Source organism: Maniola hyperantus, chromosome 21 (assembly GCF_902806685.2).
Source record: "Maniola hyperantus chromosome 21, iAphHyp1.2, whole genome shotgun sequence".
Lineage (NCBI taxonomy): Eukaryota > Metazoa > Arthropoda > Insecta > Lepidoptera > Nymphalidae > Maniola > Maniola hyperantus.
The window spans coordinates 9,422,361-9,438,548 of record NC_048556.1 but is presented as its reverse complement, the minus strand read 5'-3'; the positions used below and the strand labels follow the sequence as shown (position 1 = coordinate 9,438,548).

General features: G+C 38.7%; 2 protein-coding genes across 7 annotated transcripts in view; one reads left to right on the top strand and one right to left on the bottom strand.

Moving 5' to 3' along the window:
- The window catches only part of LOC117992618 (uncharacterized), a 48,833-nt gene extending 47,947 nt beyond the window's left edge, over positions 1 to 886 (top strand). The window contains exon 11 of the mRNA XM_069505972.1: positions 490 to 886. Coding sequence (XP_069362073.1) covers positions 490 to 616 — 127 coding nt within the window. The 3' untranslated portion in view covers positions 617 to 886. The remainder of the gene's footprint in view (positions 1 to 489) is intronic.
- Positions 887 to 2,416: 1,530 nt separating this feature from the next.
- LOC117992482 (UDP-glucosyltransferase 2-like) lies at positions 2,417 to 11,872 on the bottom strand. 6 transcript variants are annotated; one of them, XM_069505829.1, is made up of 9 exons: positions 11,643 to 11,872; positions 10,575 to 10,730; positions 8,278 to 8,380; positions 7,404 to 7,593; positions 6,811 to 7,005; positions 6,229 to 6,451; positions 5,531 to 5,750; positions 3,487 to 3,706; positions 2,417 to 2,987 (listed from the first exon to the last, which is right to left on the bottom strand). In XM_069505829.1, exons 2-9 carry the CDS (start codon positions 10,728 to 10,730, stop codon positions 2,717 to 2,719), a joined length of 1,578 nt encoding a protein of 525 aa, XP_069361930.1. In that variant the 5' UTR covers positions 11,643 to 11,872; the 3' UTR covers positions 2,417 to 2,716. The 6 variants fall into 6 exon arrangements, with proteins under 6 accessions (XP_069361930.1, XP_069361931.1, XP_069361932.1 ...); XM_069505830.1 differs by having other exon boundaries at positions 11,651 to 11,872; XM_069505831.1 differs by having other exon boundaries at positions 11,687 to 11,872.
- Between the last annotated feature and the right edge of the window lie 4,316 nt (positions 11,873 to 16,188).

The window sequence follows — 16,188 nt, the reverse complement described above, 5'->3', positions numbered from 1 at the left end:
TTGGCTATAATTTGCCACGCTGGCTAAGAACGGATTAGCAGACTTCCCAAACCTTTGAGAATAAATTTGAGAACCACCTTTTTTTTGAAAATATTAAAATAAAACTTAAAGCTAGCCTTATCTAATTACTATACAAATCATGCCCGCGTGGAATGTTTCCATGAATACCTACTGGCTGCATATCCGCGCTGGTCAGCCAGGCTGATCCGTTGCGCAATAAATGAGTCTGTCATGTCTGTGATTCTGTCACCAGATGAGGCTATTAATCGCGGTGAAATGTCTCGTATTTTTTTAGCACTAAGACTCTATGGGCCCAGGGTCTCCACGGCAAACGGAAAAAAAATGTAACTCTCAATAAGAACCTGTTCAGATTGGACTACATGGTTTGTTTTGCGATCACTGTACTATGGACATCTGTAAAGTGGCAATGTTTTGCAGACGTCCCTTGGTTAGTTGCTTCTCTAAAATGTACAAAATTATATTTTTCAGAGCACGTAACGGCCTGGCTGTGGAAGGAAGCGCTATCGTGCCCCATCGCAAACCGCGAGTGCCTTCAATGAGTGAACGAGACCTCACCCGTGGACCTCTCTCCAGACACCTACGACATCTCTTCTAGATCAGACCCACAGAGCAGAAACAAAGAGGAGTTGGCCTAAGCAACTGTGCACTGTGATTTTCAACTAGGTCCTGACGTCATCACTGTGGGCGGGGCCTTAGTTAGTATGCTGTCTGCGTTCGTCAGGTTCACATATATTGAGACTCGTATTATCGGTGTGTTTTCGCGTTTTTAAGAACAAAAGGATGAAGTGTTGTGTTTTATCGTGTCAAAGTTATTCAGACAGACGTTCTGATGCTATGAATGGTATCACATTTCATTTGTAAGTAATTTTATATTGCTTTCTACACTTATTGACATCTAGTGTGAGATAGCTGAACTATGTAGTGACATCAATATATCGATGTTAGGTCGCTAAGCGAGTAGTTTTGCTACTAACCCGCAGATGGAAAATTGAGAAGTGGGCGGCGTTCCACAACCCCTCACCCCGCAAAATCTCACTCGATATTTCATAGGGAAATCTTAATACAACATCTCCTCTTTGTTTCTGCTCTATGATCAGACCATATCAACCATTCTGGGTTTGCCTATGCTGTAGCCTGGGAATTGATATTCCTATTTCCTTTCCTGTTATCCTGTTTTTGAAATTCTTGTGATTTGTGAATTATTGTGCTTTGTTCAATAAGTTTGCATTGACTTCAATCACACCTAGTAAGTGATGATGTAGTCTAAGGTGGAGCACACCTGCCTGGAAGGTGCCTATTCACTAGTCTTTTGAAATTACGTAGTACGTACCTACCAATATTTGGCAGAGAAAGCGGAAGTCGAAAGGGCTTGCCGTATTCTAGAACTGCATGTTAAAGAACGAGGAAGCGAATCACTTCGTACGAGTCCGTGGAATGTAATTTCTGAAAATTTAGTGTATTACATAAACTAATTATTTTGCTCTCCCGGTTCTATAAGGCAGTTCTAGTTCTAACCCGTGGAACCTACTAAATAATATTACAGATCAGATATCTCTTTTTTGAGGAAAATGTGGCTAATTCTGTTGTACACAATCTTAAATTCGTACCGCTATCGCGCTGGCTGTGCAGGTGTGCGGGGCGTCCCCACCCAGATTACCATCTCGACATGTCGCGTACTGTAAATCTAGTGTTATCGTTTTTCGCATGGAGCATTATGAAAGGCGCAAAAATATTATTTGGGTCAGCCATTTTAGTTTAGTATAGAGATTGTGTAAAACATAACCTAATTATCATACCTGCGTCTTTCTTCTCTATCCTTCATAATTAATTATGATGCCATTCATGGCAATTGATTGTGGTCAAGTTGGAAAATTAAGTAGTAACATAAGTACTAATAGATATAAAAATAGTACAGTATATAGGTAAATATGGTTTAATACAGCACTACCACTTTTATAAGTTACGCCAATGTACCTGCGCAGAAATCTTATTTCTAAAAGAGGTGATAATATCTCAGCCAATCATAGTGCGCGTTCATCAGCTATTGGTTGTTGCTTATGCGCCATGTTTCTTACACACAAATTAAGAGCGAGATAGCACGAGTCTCTGTTCTTGTGTTTAAAACCTTAACGTCAAGCAATACGGTCTGTATTTCTTTGGTGGTTTTAGTCGGCGGTAGGTTGCCCTTTTCTGTTCCAACGAATTTTGCCTATTTATAAAAGTGGTTGGTACTGTACGCGTACTTATTGTTAAAATTTGTATGGAAAGTAGTGATTTCAATTATAGTTATCTAAGTACAAAAATGTTAACCAAATTATTAAACATTGTTTTTAATTGTACTATGTCGTTATTTCCATATTTGAGCTTTTTTTACATATTAAATACACAAACAAGATTAAGATATTATAGTGTCTTTATTGGCATATAAAAATATTTTTTAATATCTATTTTCTTTAACTAATTTACCAAATGAGTAGCAGAATATTGAAGTTTTGGTGAGCCCTCAATTAATAAAGTTTTTAATTATGCGATATGACTGTGTTTAACGCAAAATAGTCCACATACGTTTAGTTCATTATATTTTATTTAGTCATAATACTTAGCGTGATTCCCTTTGTAGTGTCTTTGTTGCTTGAAATAGAATTCCATTTATTTACTATTGGGTGGCTCAAAATTAATTATCACATTTACCTACCTACTTTGTTTTCTCTTTCTTGCCTTTCGAACTCTTTTCTTTCCTAACTACCCTCTTAATCAACTTAAAAGCTATAAATAATACTGCAGCCAGTACAGCAAGCACATCTAAATACATTTTCTGGTAACACGGTACAGATAACGCGGGAGACTTTAAGTGCTTGGCGCCACCCGTGGCGACCACATGCTCGACCCAGAAGACCAACTCATCACCGGGCTTCTGGTTGCGGTTGTGGTAGATGAACGATAGTTCTTTAGCCTTTGTCTTGTACCTGTAACATCAAAAAATTTGGTAGGTAAATGAACAACACAAGGGTCCGAACCCAAATGGTGCGTAACAAAAGAGGAGAGGAAGACTAAAGAAAAGGTGGATGAATTGCGTGAGAGAGAATATGCGTGTAAAAGGAGTGGATAATACGTTGACGGATTACAGAAGTGAGTGGAAGAAAAATAAATGTTGCGCCGACCCCACATTGCGTGGGATAAGGACAGGAAGAAGAAGATTCTAGAGAGATAGAAGAACTAAATAGTCACAACACTGCAATGACGACTTAAAACTGCTCTTAGCAGAATGGAAAACTCTCGCTGAAAAGAAGGTACGGTTTCATTGGAGTCATTTAACACTGCAATACAGGGTGTAATCAGAACGCTAACAAAAACTTAGTGTTATTATAATAGACTCTGATTGACCCAGCCAGGATGAAGCCCAGGCCTTCTTACTTTAACGCCACAAACAACTTCACCAGAGAGTTTAAAAAAAAAATTACTTACGCTGTACTTCCCAACATCTTCTGGATAGCCTCATAAATGTGGTCAGCCATATCTTCCGCCAAGGTCACTGTTAAACCAAATCCCTTGTTGGTCACAGATTGCATGTTTACATACTGGTCTCCCGCTATGGGTATGCCAATGACGGGCACTCCGAAGTGTATAGCCTCTGTTGTTGATAGCTGACCTCCGTGGGTGATGAAGAATTTCAGGTTTGGATGAGCTGAAATTAGAAAAAAAAGAATTGATACGATACAAAAAAGGTGGTGGGATGTGGCTGAACAAAGAAGTCTGCGAGGACCGGGTGTGGTGGCACTCACTCGGACGTCCACGGGCTGACTATGATGATGGTGATAACATTATGAAAGTTAAAATTGGTGGGAACAGGTTATTTAAAGATGATGGGGGGATAAGATGTTTAAACGTTAAATGCTAAGGCTTTTTCTATAACCCAAGAGTTCGCGGTCATTTATTTTCCAATATTGAGCGATGACAATTTCATATTAGGTAAAAGTACCAACTTGTCTTGGATTTTTTAATTGAATGACTAGTTCCCTCGTGACTGCGATCTCTGCTGGTGGTAAGTACCTACTGGTAAGTGAGGATGCCATTGGATGTTAAGGTGGAAATTGGTTAACGTGAAAGTATAGGAACACTTAATTATTTGATGGTACAACTAATTGCGACAGTGGTCTCCCACTGGACTTCCTATTCATAAAACTGATGAGTCTCTGTTGCACCCAGGAGGTCATTATTATTATTATTATTATTTATTTATTATTTAATTAGAACGGCCATAAAGCCAATTACACTAATTAAAATACTAGTACAAACTAACATAAACATACTTACAAAAATTAACAACTTAAAATTATAAATTTTAAAAAGCAAAATTATAAATTTTCACAAAAGTGCAAGATCTGACCCATGAGGTCAGCCCATTTGTCAGCAAATATGTCACAGCGAGGGGACTCCTTCAGCAGTGCGTTGAGCGCAGCCAAAGTGCGCGGTATGGGTGACCTGGAACGCGCTACCGTGCGACTAAACGGACTTACGAAAAATTTGGAGCGGTGGCGGAGAAAAGAAATTAGATGGTGCATAAACGCAGCAGAGCTTGTTCTGTGGTTCAGAGCAGTCAATCACACCCCTAAGAATTTTGCAAATTGTACCAATTTGGTCGCAGTCTCTTCGGGTTTTGAGCGAGTGGAAACCCAAGTGCCCATGGAGAAATTTTGTGGGATACATAAATGGGTAATACCCGTGCAATTTTTTATATAAATACCTTAGAAAGGCTTTTTGAACCTTTTCAAGTAGCAAGGTGTACGTGCTTTCATATGGATTCCAAATACAAGCGCTGGTTTCTAGCTTGGCACGAACCAAAGCGTCAAATAGCAGTTTTATCGTGTAACAATTTTGAAAATCTCGAGTATTACGCAAAACAAACCCCAACCGCTGGAATGATTCGGAGGCGAGTGTAGAAATATGGTCATGGAATGTCAGTTTATGGTCAAATATTACTCCCAGGTCTTTTACATTAGTTTGTCTGGGTAATTGAACTCCGCTCATTTTATACGGGAAGAAAACTGGACACCTTCCGCGTCCAAAAGTCATGACCGAACATTTATTGGTGTTGAACTCCATTCTGTTTTCGTCACTCCATTTGATGACAGCATCGATATCATCCTGGAGTTCAACACATTCGGCCTCAGATTTTATTTCCATAAACAATTTCAGGTCGTCAGCGTATAGTAAACACTTGGCCCTTTCCAGCACTAATGGCAGGTCATTGACCATTATCAAGAAAAGGAGAGGACCAAGAATCGAGCCTTGACTGACGCCTGAACGAGTGTGGTAGGGTTTGGACTCATACATGCCAAGCCGTACAAATTGCTTTCGATCTTGCAGATAATTTGCCGTTAGATGTAGGAGGTTGGGAGCGAAACCAATCTTAGACAACTAAGTCATTGTCATGTGAGGTACATAGTATATACCGAAGTTTTAGATTGGTTAGATTTCTGTTACTGATCACACTCATCAGTTGACTTACCGAGTATCGCCTGTTGTGGTGCCCACTTCACCAGATGAACATTAGCTGGCACCTTCTCCATATCTTCCTCAAACTTCCAAATCACCGTCTGCTTCAACTTGGCGAACATGTTGAATAGAGAAGTCTGCATGTTGTCCGACATATCCACACTCTTCCAGTTACTGCCCATGCTGAAGTATATCACCCCATGCTTCGCTTCGTCCATAAGTTTCTGTAAATCCTGGAATTTCAAATATTTTTGAAGCGTTTCGATGAAATTTTTCAATAAAAATACCCAACTGCGGTTTTTACTGTGCATCTTTTCAGTTCGTACATTAAAGCGCATAAAATCCGCCATTTTGATTCTTTAAGAATTTTACAGTGACACTCATGCCATCAAGACAAATCACATGATGTATCATTTATGAAAATTGGTTGAGCCGTTGAGTAGTTACGAGCGGACATAGGAATGAGGAACGCACATGCAGGTCAAACACATAAATATCCTTTTTGGGCTTCGCCGCAGTCGGGTAAAAAGTGAAACTCATTAATTGCTGGACAGCGAATATGAGTGAGTCACTTTCACTATAAAAAAATAATTATCATATTATGTGCGTCACTGCCAGATAGGTGGCGTTACTTGTGACTAGTACTTAATTCAAACGATTCCATTGATTAAAAAAAAAGTTAACTAATGTATTATGATAATTGACGCTTACCTTAGGCAAAGGCTTGACTTTACTATCAATATGGTACCCAGCAATATATTTAGCACTCTGTGGAAGTCTAAACGGAGTGCCAATAGATGGATGGGAGTTGAAAAATATGAATGATCCATTGTAAATAGCTTCATTGTAAGTAGGCATGGTAAGTCCTTTTGCAGCAGCGATACTCGGAAATACATCACTGTATAATGATTTCTCCAGTGGTGTGAATATTACACTGAAATTTTTTAAACAAACATTGCTCACATGTCCATTGTTTGTACATCAGTAACATAATATGCACATTTGGATAGAGACTTAGGGCATGGCTAGTTACCACATTTTATTAATTAGTTATCAAGCAAGCTTGCAGCTTGAATCAACTGGTACATGTGGTCATTCAACTAGGTGTTCAAACTTGTAGGATTTTAAAGTATTTTTTGGTCAAAATATAACCCGTTGTAAAAATGATTGCAATTAGTTCTGTTTCTGAGTCTGAACAAACTACGTTTTGCTTATACTAAAACTAACGTTGTATATATATTAGGTATTATTTGTTGTATATATAGTTTCGAAATAGTTTCAATTGTTGCTTACCTAAGTATAATCATCTTTTTGATCATTGTGTAAAGTTCTACAGTCCTCTCCCAAAATCCCAGAGGTGTCCTACTGACGGAGAATATGTCCACATTATAAGACGGGTTGGGTACTTCATCGATGAGCTTAAGGGTTTGCCAGTGAGCTTCGGTAGACCCGAACCAGATCAGCGGACATTGGAAAAGCGGAGCTATTCTGAAAAAAGAATTAATCTATCTTCTAATACGTATGTACTACGAACTTATGCTCGCGACTTCGTCCGCGTGGACTACACAAATTTCAAACCCCTATTTCACCCCCTGTACAAAATAAATCTTGTGTCTTGACAAACAAAAAAAGTGACCACCGTGATAAGGACAAAAAATGATCATTTCGTCACGTTCTAATAAGAGCTTAAATGCATTCAGCTATCACGCTCGTTAGAGCGAGCGAGAATACCTAATAGGGCTGTCTTCTACAGGTATTTATTCTGAAGTAAAAAGCTTTTAAAAATTTGAAGATTGACAGCTTAGTTGATGTTGATGGACACAACTAATCTACATAGCCACTGGGTACTTCGTACTTCAGTATGAAGAGACCTGTTAGTTACTTACCCAGCGATAACATCAGAGAAGAACCACTCTAAGATGACAGCATCAAACTTCTGTGATGGATCCTTGAGGAACTCCACCAGTTCTGGCGCTGAGAAGATTGCCTTGTGGATCTCGTAAGTGAAGTACACGAAGAATATGGAGTCACCGAAGTTCCCTTTACCCACTAGATTCTTGATTTTATATGTCTCATCTATAAGTAAAGTGTGTATTAAATAGATTTCAGACCAAAGGGGCATGGGTTTAATAAAAACTGCCATACCCCTTCCAGGTGGTTAGCCCGCTTCCATCTTAGACTGCATCATCACTTACCACCAGGTGAGATTGTAGTCACGGACTAACTTGTATGTGAATAAAAAAAAGATTCTGTAATATCTGTGGTATAAGTCCCGCAAATTGCCATTGCGCTGGAACCATGTCTCATCGAAATGACGTCATTTTGACGTCATTTGACGTATATGTTTTTAAAAATATACCTACCATCAGCTCGAAACTTCAGTCTCGTGCTGAAGTTTACTTTCTTGGCACCATTTGACGCGGGCATGATTTGCATAGTAATAAGATAAGGCTAGCTTTAAGTTTTACTAGCTTAAAGTTAGAAAAAGTTTACTTGAATTAAAATATATCCTATTCTAGGTACGTCATAGAGTGGAGCCGAGTTTTATGTTATTAAATAGGTTCCACAAAAAAACGCGAAAAATATTAAAAAATCCAAGGTATAATTTAGTAAAAGTTTACGATATATTGCAAATAAAACATCTGACTGACGCTAGAGGTCAACGAATGTTGCGTAAGTAGGCCACTCAGACTCAATGGGGCATCGTAGGCCGGGCATTGACCCGAGTTTTATACTGTAATTAAAGGGTTGCTACTTTACCGTTTGCCTTCGCAGCCTTCCATTGTTTCCCCGTCTCTTCCAGGCTTAATTCAGTCAAGTTCGCTACTGATTTTTCCCGGGGAAATGAAGTTATATGCACCACCTGAAACCATGAAAGCAACGTCTCTATTTATAGAACATACTTATAAATATACGGAGAAGTCAATCACAATGAGAAAAATCAATACCAATAATAATGTACGCCGTGGTTTTTGCATCATTGCCTATAAATTCTGAGAGAAAACCCGTGCTCAGTACGCTTAGTATAAGATTTTACGTCTCACCAAACGTTGCTAGAATTCGAGAGTCGAAACACAGTACCGTCAAAGTAAAATTGAACTAAACAGCCTTGAATTTAAGTCGAAAATTGAATGCTATTAATTTTAATTTGGCAACGTTTCCGCCTGGAGCGCTGGCTGTAGATGTGTAGAGAAACTTGGAAATTTAGATCCAGTTTACTTTTTTTTTTTCTCTAGGAGGAAAAATCCCTAACGGACTTCTGTCTATCGACAGGGTGTGTCCGACTCGCACGGACTAAACGACCTCCCCCTCAGCGAGATCAGCACGGAACCGTATCACATTACTTCGTGCTGACCACTTCGTTAGATCCAGTTTACTGTAATGCAGAAGGTTTTCGACACTCGAATACTATCAACGTTAGTGAGACATAAAATCTCGTACTAAGCGTACAGTAGTAGGCTGGCGATGGATTGTTATCACTTATTAAATACTAGATGATGCCCGCGACTCCGTACGCGTGGATTTAGGTTTTTAAAAATCCTGTGGGGAACTCCTAAATTTTCCGGGATATAAAGTAGCCTATGTCCTTCCCCGGGATGCAAGCTAGCTCTGTACCAAATTTCGTCAAATCGGTTGAGCCGTGGAAAGCTAGCAGACAGACAGACAGACACACTTTCGCATCTATAATATTAGTATGGAATGGAATTAAATTACTATTTCACGTTCAAAAAGTGTACAATGTACCTTTGCATAATATACCTATTGTGACTTTGACTACGTGGATTCCTTTGAGAATCAAATCCAAAAAAAATTTGAAGCAGCGAACCTCGGCCTCAGTAATGCCACCTTCCTTCGCTGGATATAATAGTCCGTACAAAAAGAGAACTCACGCGCCATTTTAACTCCATGTGTCAACTGTCATGTCAAAAATACGGTTCACCTTTAAAATAAGGACTAAGTCGTAGGTACTTTCACATGAAGTTGGCACGTACAGTTAAAATGGCGAGTGAAAACTCAAAATTTATACATTACTAGCTGCCCCGGCGAACTTCGTATCGCCTAACAGTCGATTCTTTTTCAGGCAATTTTTCTAAATTTTTCTCTTCGTAAGAACCATTCCTCATACTTCAAGGAATATTATAAAAAAAGAATTAGCGAAATCGGTTTAGCTGTTCTCGAGATTTGCTATCAGCACCACATTCAGCGATTCATTTTTATATATAGAAATTTTATTTTTAGAATCTTTTGTGAATAGAATCTCTATGTGTGTACACAATGGAGATATTTAGAGATTCATTAAAAGAAATGCTCCCGCAACGTTACCATCTGTTAAAAGTTGAGTAACGCCGAATGCATTCGTAGGTATATAAAAATAACTAGCTCATAGCTGTTTGACTTTTGAGCACGGATTTTTCAATCGCCAAATGTAACTTTGATCCGAGGAATTAGATTTCAGATTTTGACAGTTTTTTGTACCTACTTATAGGAAATCTGTCAAACGTTCAAAACGTCAATGTTTATCGAGCGATTGAAAAATCAATTCTTATGGATAAGATCGATAAAAATATTCTATACCTTCTATTGATTACTATCGATATTAAAAATACCTTATATTTATCTCTAGACTGAAGTTACACCAGCCACCACAACCTGCACTGTCATGAGTTCAGCATCAAGAAGAAGACCCAAGAGATCTTTCATATCCAGAACTTGCTCAATCAGTACCTACCCTAATTTTTTTGATTTTTTTTTTGAGTTATTATTTACAAAAAAATACCCTTATTATAAATGTGAAAGTGTGTTTGTTTGTTGGTTTGTCCTTCAATCACGTCGCAACGGTGCAACGGATTGACGTGATTTTCTACTGACTACTGGACGGATCGGACTCAAATTTGACATGCAGATAGCTATTATGACGTAGGCATCCGCTAAGAAAGGATTTTTGAAAATTTAACCCCTAAGGGGGTGAAATAGGGGTTTAAAATTTTTGTAGTACACGCGGACGAAGTCGCGGGCATCAGCTAGTATAAGATATTTTCTAAAGCATCAAAACATACCTCGTGGCCAGCTTCTAGTAATCGATTGACGACGCCATGCCCCAATATGCTGTGACTCTTGGAATAAAGTGGGAAGAACACGAGGATCCTCAGAGCTTCACTGGAAGACACCAGCAATGCGATGGCTAAACCAAAAGCGATGACGTTTGAAGCCATCTGTAATGAGAGATTTTATAAAAAATATTTCCAAAAAAAAAAAAAAGTATCAATGCAAAAGGATTGTTAGAGTCAGTGCATACAGACGGAGTGAAGAGGAGGGAATTCTTTTTTAGTAACAAATTAAACTCGTGACCTACTTCCTCCTTCCTCCTATCCTCGTACTTCAAGGAATATTATAAAAAAGAATTAGCAAAATCGGTTCAGCTGTTCTCGAGATTTGCGATCAGCATACAGCGATTCATTTTTATATATAGAGATGGATATCAATCACGATAGTTTAACGCTCAGCGCTCAGTTTAGAATTGTTATCGAGAAAGATTTCACGTATCGAATATTTTTGAAGAATACCTACCCTACCTACTCCATTCATAATTCATAATTCTTTATTGCAAAAAATACACGTGAAGTTGTGTTACAATAGAATAAATAGAATAGTTTAATCTTTGATTTGTAGTCATGGTCAAGTAGGTACACCATGAGTAAGTACCTACGTCATATTGGATGTAATCGCTTATGAATAGATTAGAACTATGTCAGCACACTAAATACGAAGATGTCGCAATTTACGATATAAAACGTCTAATAATGCTAATGCTCGATAATAATGTCTTATAGAAAGGAACACGTTCACGGGTTTTTGGGGGTTCCGTAGCCAATCCGAGGCGACATCCATTTAGCAGAATAAAAAGTCATTTTCGTCGTAGGTGTGCTCACACGCACGTGTTTATTATTAGAATGCCTATGATATTTTTTGTTATTCCTCACACGCTATGCCAGAGTGTGAAGATACTCTCGTAGTCGGGTTTTAGTTTTCAACTTTATCTTGTTAAAATGCACTTTTTTAGTCTGTCTCTGTACACTACCTTTTACTTTTAAAAATGCCTCTTACAATTAATTATAAACACATACCTACTTACTGTAGGTAATTTACTGTTGCACCAGGTTATACCTACTTTCTTTACACTTAAATTATTATTCTGATAAAAGCTTTTAAAACCTTAAATAACAATTTATTCTCTTCTTTTTACGCTAAGGTACACTTTCGTCACCATAGTATTTAAATGCACTATCGGTTAGCACTCACACCAAGTACCAACACAGACCTGATTCCCATGACGGACTGAATGTAACTACACGACACGATCTCCCGGTATCAAGCCATCAGCAAACCTGTGCAGCAGCGTATTTTTACTCCAATGTTAGCGGGTATCTACTTACTTATGGTACGATTACACCTACCGAGTAGTGAAGCGAGACAGTAAAATGTCACTTGGCCGAGACAGTGCTGTGGCTGAGAAATTGTGGCGAATTTGCAGAAATTGCACTCGTTAAAGTGTTTATACCAACCCACAGTGTTTCATTTGACCAAAAAAATTTCCCTCTTCTGTTTTCAGTATTAATCGATTAAGGGATGCATTTTAAATGCACGAGTAGAACACCCACGTGTCAATTTCAAATACTTTTTTTTATAAAAAATGTTAAAGTTTGAGTGACCTTTTCATGAAAAAAAATTAAAAATATTCCAGAAACTTAACTATCCAAGATATTTATTTCAGATAATTATAGGCTGATGAAACATCATTGGGCGCATTTTTTTCAATTACTAATTTCGGAAAATTACCTCTGGATACCGAGTAATTTATTTTTTTCAGATTTTCGTTTTTATTTTTTTTCTCCTTAAAAACTCAAAAGTGGGACTTGTGACTAGCACTGTAAGATAGCTCTTAATAAGGCCTATCACTGATAAAAAAACCACGTTCCACTATTGCGGCCCTTGGGAGGAATATATCATTTTATTCTAAGGTCAAATAATACAACATAGGGTTGTCGCTAAAGGTTAACTTCTTTTTGTATGAATAAATATTGATATGAATAAATAAGCTGTCGAGAAATAACGGGCAGTCTTCATCATCATACGATGGATCATCATCATCATCATCATTGATAATATAAGTAGGTAAAATTAAATTTTTTCTTCAGATATTCTAGAGGAAACTTGTGATGTTTGAAATTTAACATTAATTTGTAGGTTGAAAATGCTATCTCTACCTCAACTGACGTTACTGGACCTCTATATGCACAGTTTAACCGGTGATGTTGTAAATGCGTTAAGTTACTTTATTCCTTCAAGACCTGGACCTTTTTATATGGAACAGCATTTAAATTGCCACGGACCTTTTCCGATATAATATGATACTGAAATATGCACTATCAATGAAAAAGCACGAAAATATGCAATAACGCTATGAAAATAGCTTTATATGCATTTGCATATGCAAACATGCAAATGCATATATTTCGATGTTTAGTAGTTAGGTTCTAAATGAGATAAAATATTGTAATATCGGAAAAATATAGTCCAAAAATAAAGCGAGAAAAGGTCAAATAGAGTGACAACCCTAACACAATTTTTTGAAGTGTAATTACTCCCAAAGGCCGCAATAGTGGAACGTGGGTTTTTTATCAGTGATAGGCCTTATTAAGAGCTATCTTTTAGTGCTAGTCACAAGTCCCACTTTTGAGTTTTTAAGGAGAAAAAAAATGAAAACGAAAATCTGAAAAAAATTAATTACTCGGTATCCAGAGGTGATTTTCCAAAATTAAAAAGTGGAAAACATGCGCCTAAAGATGTTTCATCAGCCTAAAATCATCGGAAATAAATATCTTGGATAGTTAAGTTTCAGGAATATTTTTAATTTTTTTTCATGAAAAGGTCACTCAAACTTTAACATTTTTTATAAAAAAAAGTATTTGAAATTGACACGTGGGTGTTCTACTCGTGCATTTAAAATGCATCCCTTAATCGATTAATACTGAAAACAGAAGAGGGAAATTTTTTTGGTCAAATGAAACACTGTTGCAACCGAGTACTCGGCCGAGGACACTGACTCGCCACTGTACTCGTTAGGTGTAATCGTAGGTACCATTAGCGACTGACTTGTCATCGAGTATTTACTTACATTCTACACTAACGCATAGATTTTTTGATGTCAATAGCGAGCAAACAAGGAAGCAAGTCACTGATGTTAAGTGATTAAGTGGTAACAGCCGCACTCAGAGCCGCTAATCGTTACTTAAGATCGAGCTAAAACGAGACAGATTTATGTGAGAGATATAACTCTGTCTCGTTTTAACTAAACTTAAGTAACGATTAAGTGACTCTGAGTGCGGCTGTAAGAGTGTTAAGTGACCGCCGCCGTCCATGAACATTAGCAGCAGATTCAGGAATCTGTTGATCCGGTCCTTGAATAACCCCATGTTGAAAAATTGTTAGAATATCGCCGAAAGTAGTTGGTTTGACAATTTGCATGTGCATGGAAAAAGATCTCAGAACACTCCCCGTAAACAAAGGCGATAGAACACGCACAAGAGAGCTTGGTCCTTGGTATTATCAAATGGTACTAACTGTTCTTGGGACCTCTTGTTTATAAGAGCACAGTACTGCGCCTGGGAGGTTGCCAAAAAGTTATTGAGTCGATGCCGTTATGCTTCGTTGTCATGCCGCTTTCTGTGTGACCAGTTCTTTACACGTACGATCATGGCACGGTAATGTTATCATGGCCTTCTTGAGTTGTGACTAACAAGCAGGTAGTAGGTTACTGCAAACTATAAAGGGGAATAACATGGATCGGTTTTCCTTAATCAATCCATGTCCGCTATAGACTTTGAAAGTACCAACGAAGTCGCGGGCATCCGCTTGTAGGTAATATTGTAGGTAAATGCGAAAGTGTGTGTCTATTTCTTACCCTTTCACGGATGCCCACCCCCTTATCAGATTTGGATGCAGGAAAGAGATAGACCCCGTCCACGACCGCCGCCTACCCCCTTGAGAAGGGCTTTTGGGTAATAGACACGAGTAGGGTTGCCAGGTCGTCAAATCTAATAGCCGGACAGAACAGCCAGTTTGGCCGGACATTTGGGTAGAAAGGCCGGACACCCTACATTATTGAGGATTTTGTGTCTTAATATTAATAGGTACGACAAACAGATTGTATGTAAAATCAAGCTTTTTTTATTATTGTCATAAATCTTGTTTTCAGGCGGCACTGCCGCCTACGGGAGTGACCGACAGTCGACTCGCCTGCGCTCGGCCACGCTCGTTTGTGAAATGTAAAAAGCCTAACAAAAGCCGGACAAGCCGGACACAGTTTATTTTGGCCCGACATGCAATCAAAAAGCCTACCTATGTCCGGCTTTATCCGGACGCCTGGCAACCCTAGACACGGGGAGTCTATCGTCTGGATAGAAACCAGTCCTCAAGTCGGGAGTCGCACATTCGTGTTCCTGGTGCGCCTCAGACGGTGTGTAGGGACTATATTGGTCCCTTGAGGTGGGTCCTCAGCAGGTGTCTCTGGCTGGGTAGCGTGAACGTGTTTGGCTCCGTAGCCCAACCACCAGGCGAATGCGATGCGTGGAACATCGTGGGGTTTTAGTCGGTAAGAGTCCGACATAACCTCCGTGTTCCCCGGGCACGGTGGTATCCATTTCCCCACGGAAAAAAAAATTGATAAGGCGGCTCCTTATTCTGGGAGGCGACCCGTGCTCAATAGTGGATCGGCGATGGGTTGATCTCATGATGACGAAGATTAGATAGGTTGCATTCCAGAGACGGGCATTCTATAATGCCCGTCTCTGGAATGCAAGCTATCTACCGTACCTAGCATGGAACACAAATTATTTACAAGGTACCTACCTATGTACCTTGTAAATAATTTGTGTTCCATGCTAGGTACGGTTATACTTACGTCACTTCCATATTGCATTATGTTGGAGCGCCATCTATGTCAAAGCTCAGAACTAGTCACTGTAGTACGTTAAGTGTGCACTAGATGACGTATGGTAATCAGCTCTTTAAGCGTACTTAGTTAATTTCTACAGCGACCAAGAGATGTCACTAAAATAAAAAAATAAAAAATCTTTACATAGTAGGTATAAAATAAAGTCGCTTCCCGCTGTCTGTATGTATCAACGGATTTTAATACGGTTTTCACCAATAGATAGAGTGATTCAAGAGGAAGGTTTATAGGTATAGTTTTAGTTTAAAAAAATTAGAGATCCGTAGGAAAATTGAAATCTCACTGACACCACATTAGTATCTACAACTGCACCCATTCGAAGCCGGGGCGGGTCGCCAGTACCTACTAATATAAATTATAAATGCGAAAGTGTGTCTGTGTGACTGCTAGCTTTTCACGGCCCGTCCGTTAAACCGATTTTGGCGAAATTTGGTACAGAGATAGCGTGCATCCCAGGGAACGACATAGGCTACTTTTTATCCCGGAAATTCAAAAAGTTCCAAAGGGATTTTTAAAAACCTAAATCCACGCGGACAAAGTCGCGGGCATCATCTAGTCATAAATAAAAAAAATCCTACCAAATGGCGTTAGGTACTTCGCCGAAAAAAGAAAGAAGAACTAGGTAGGTAGATAGTTTTTTAATATAAACTGAAAACACA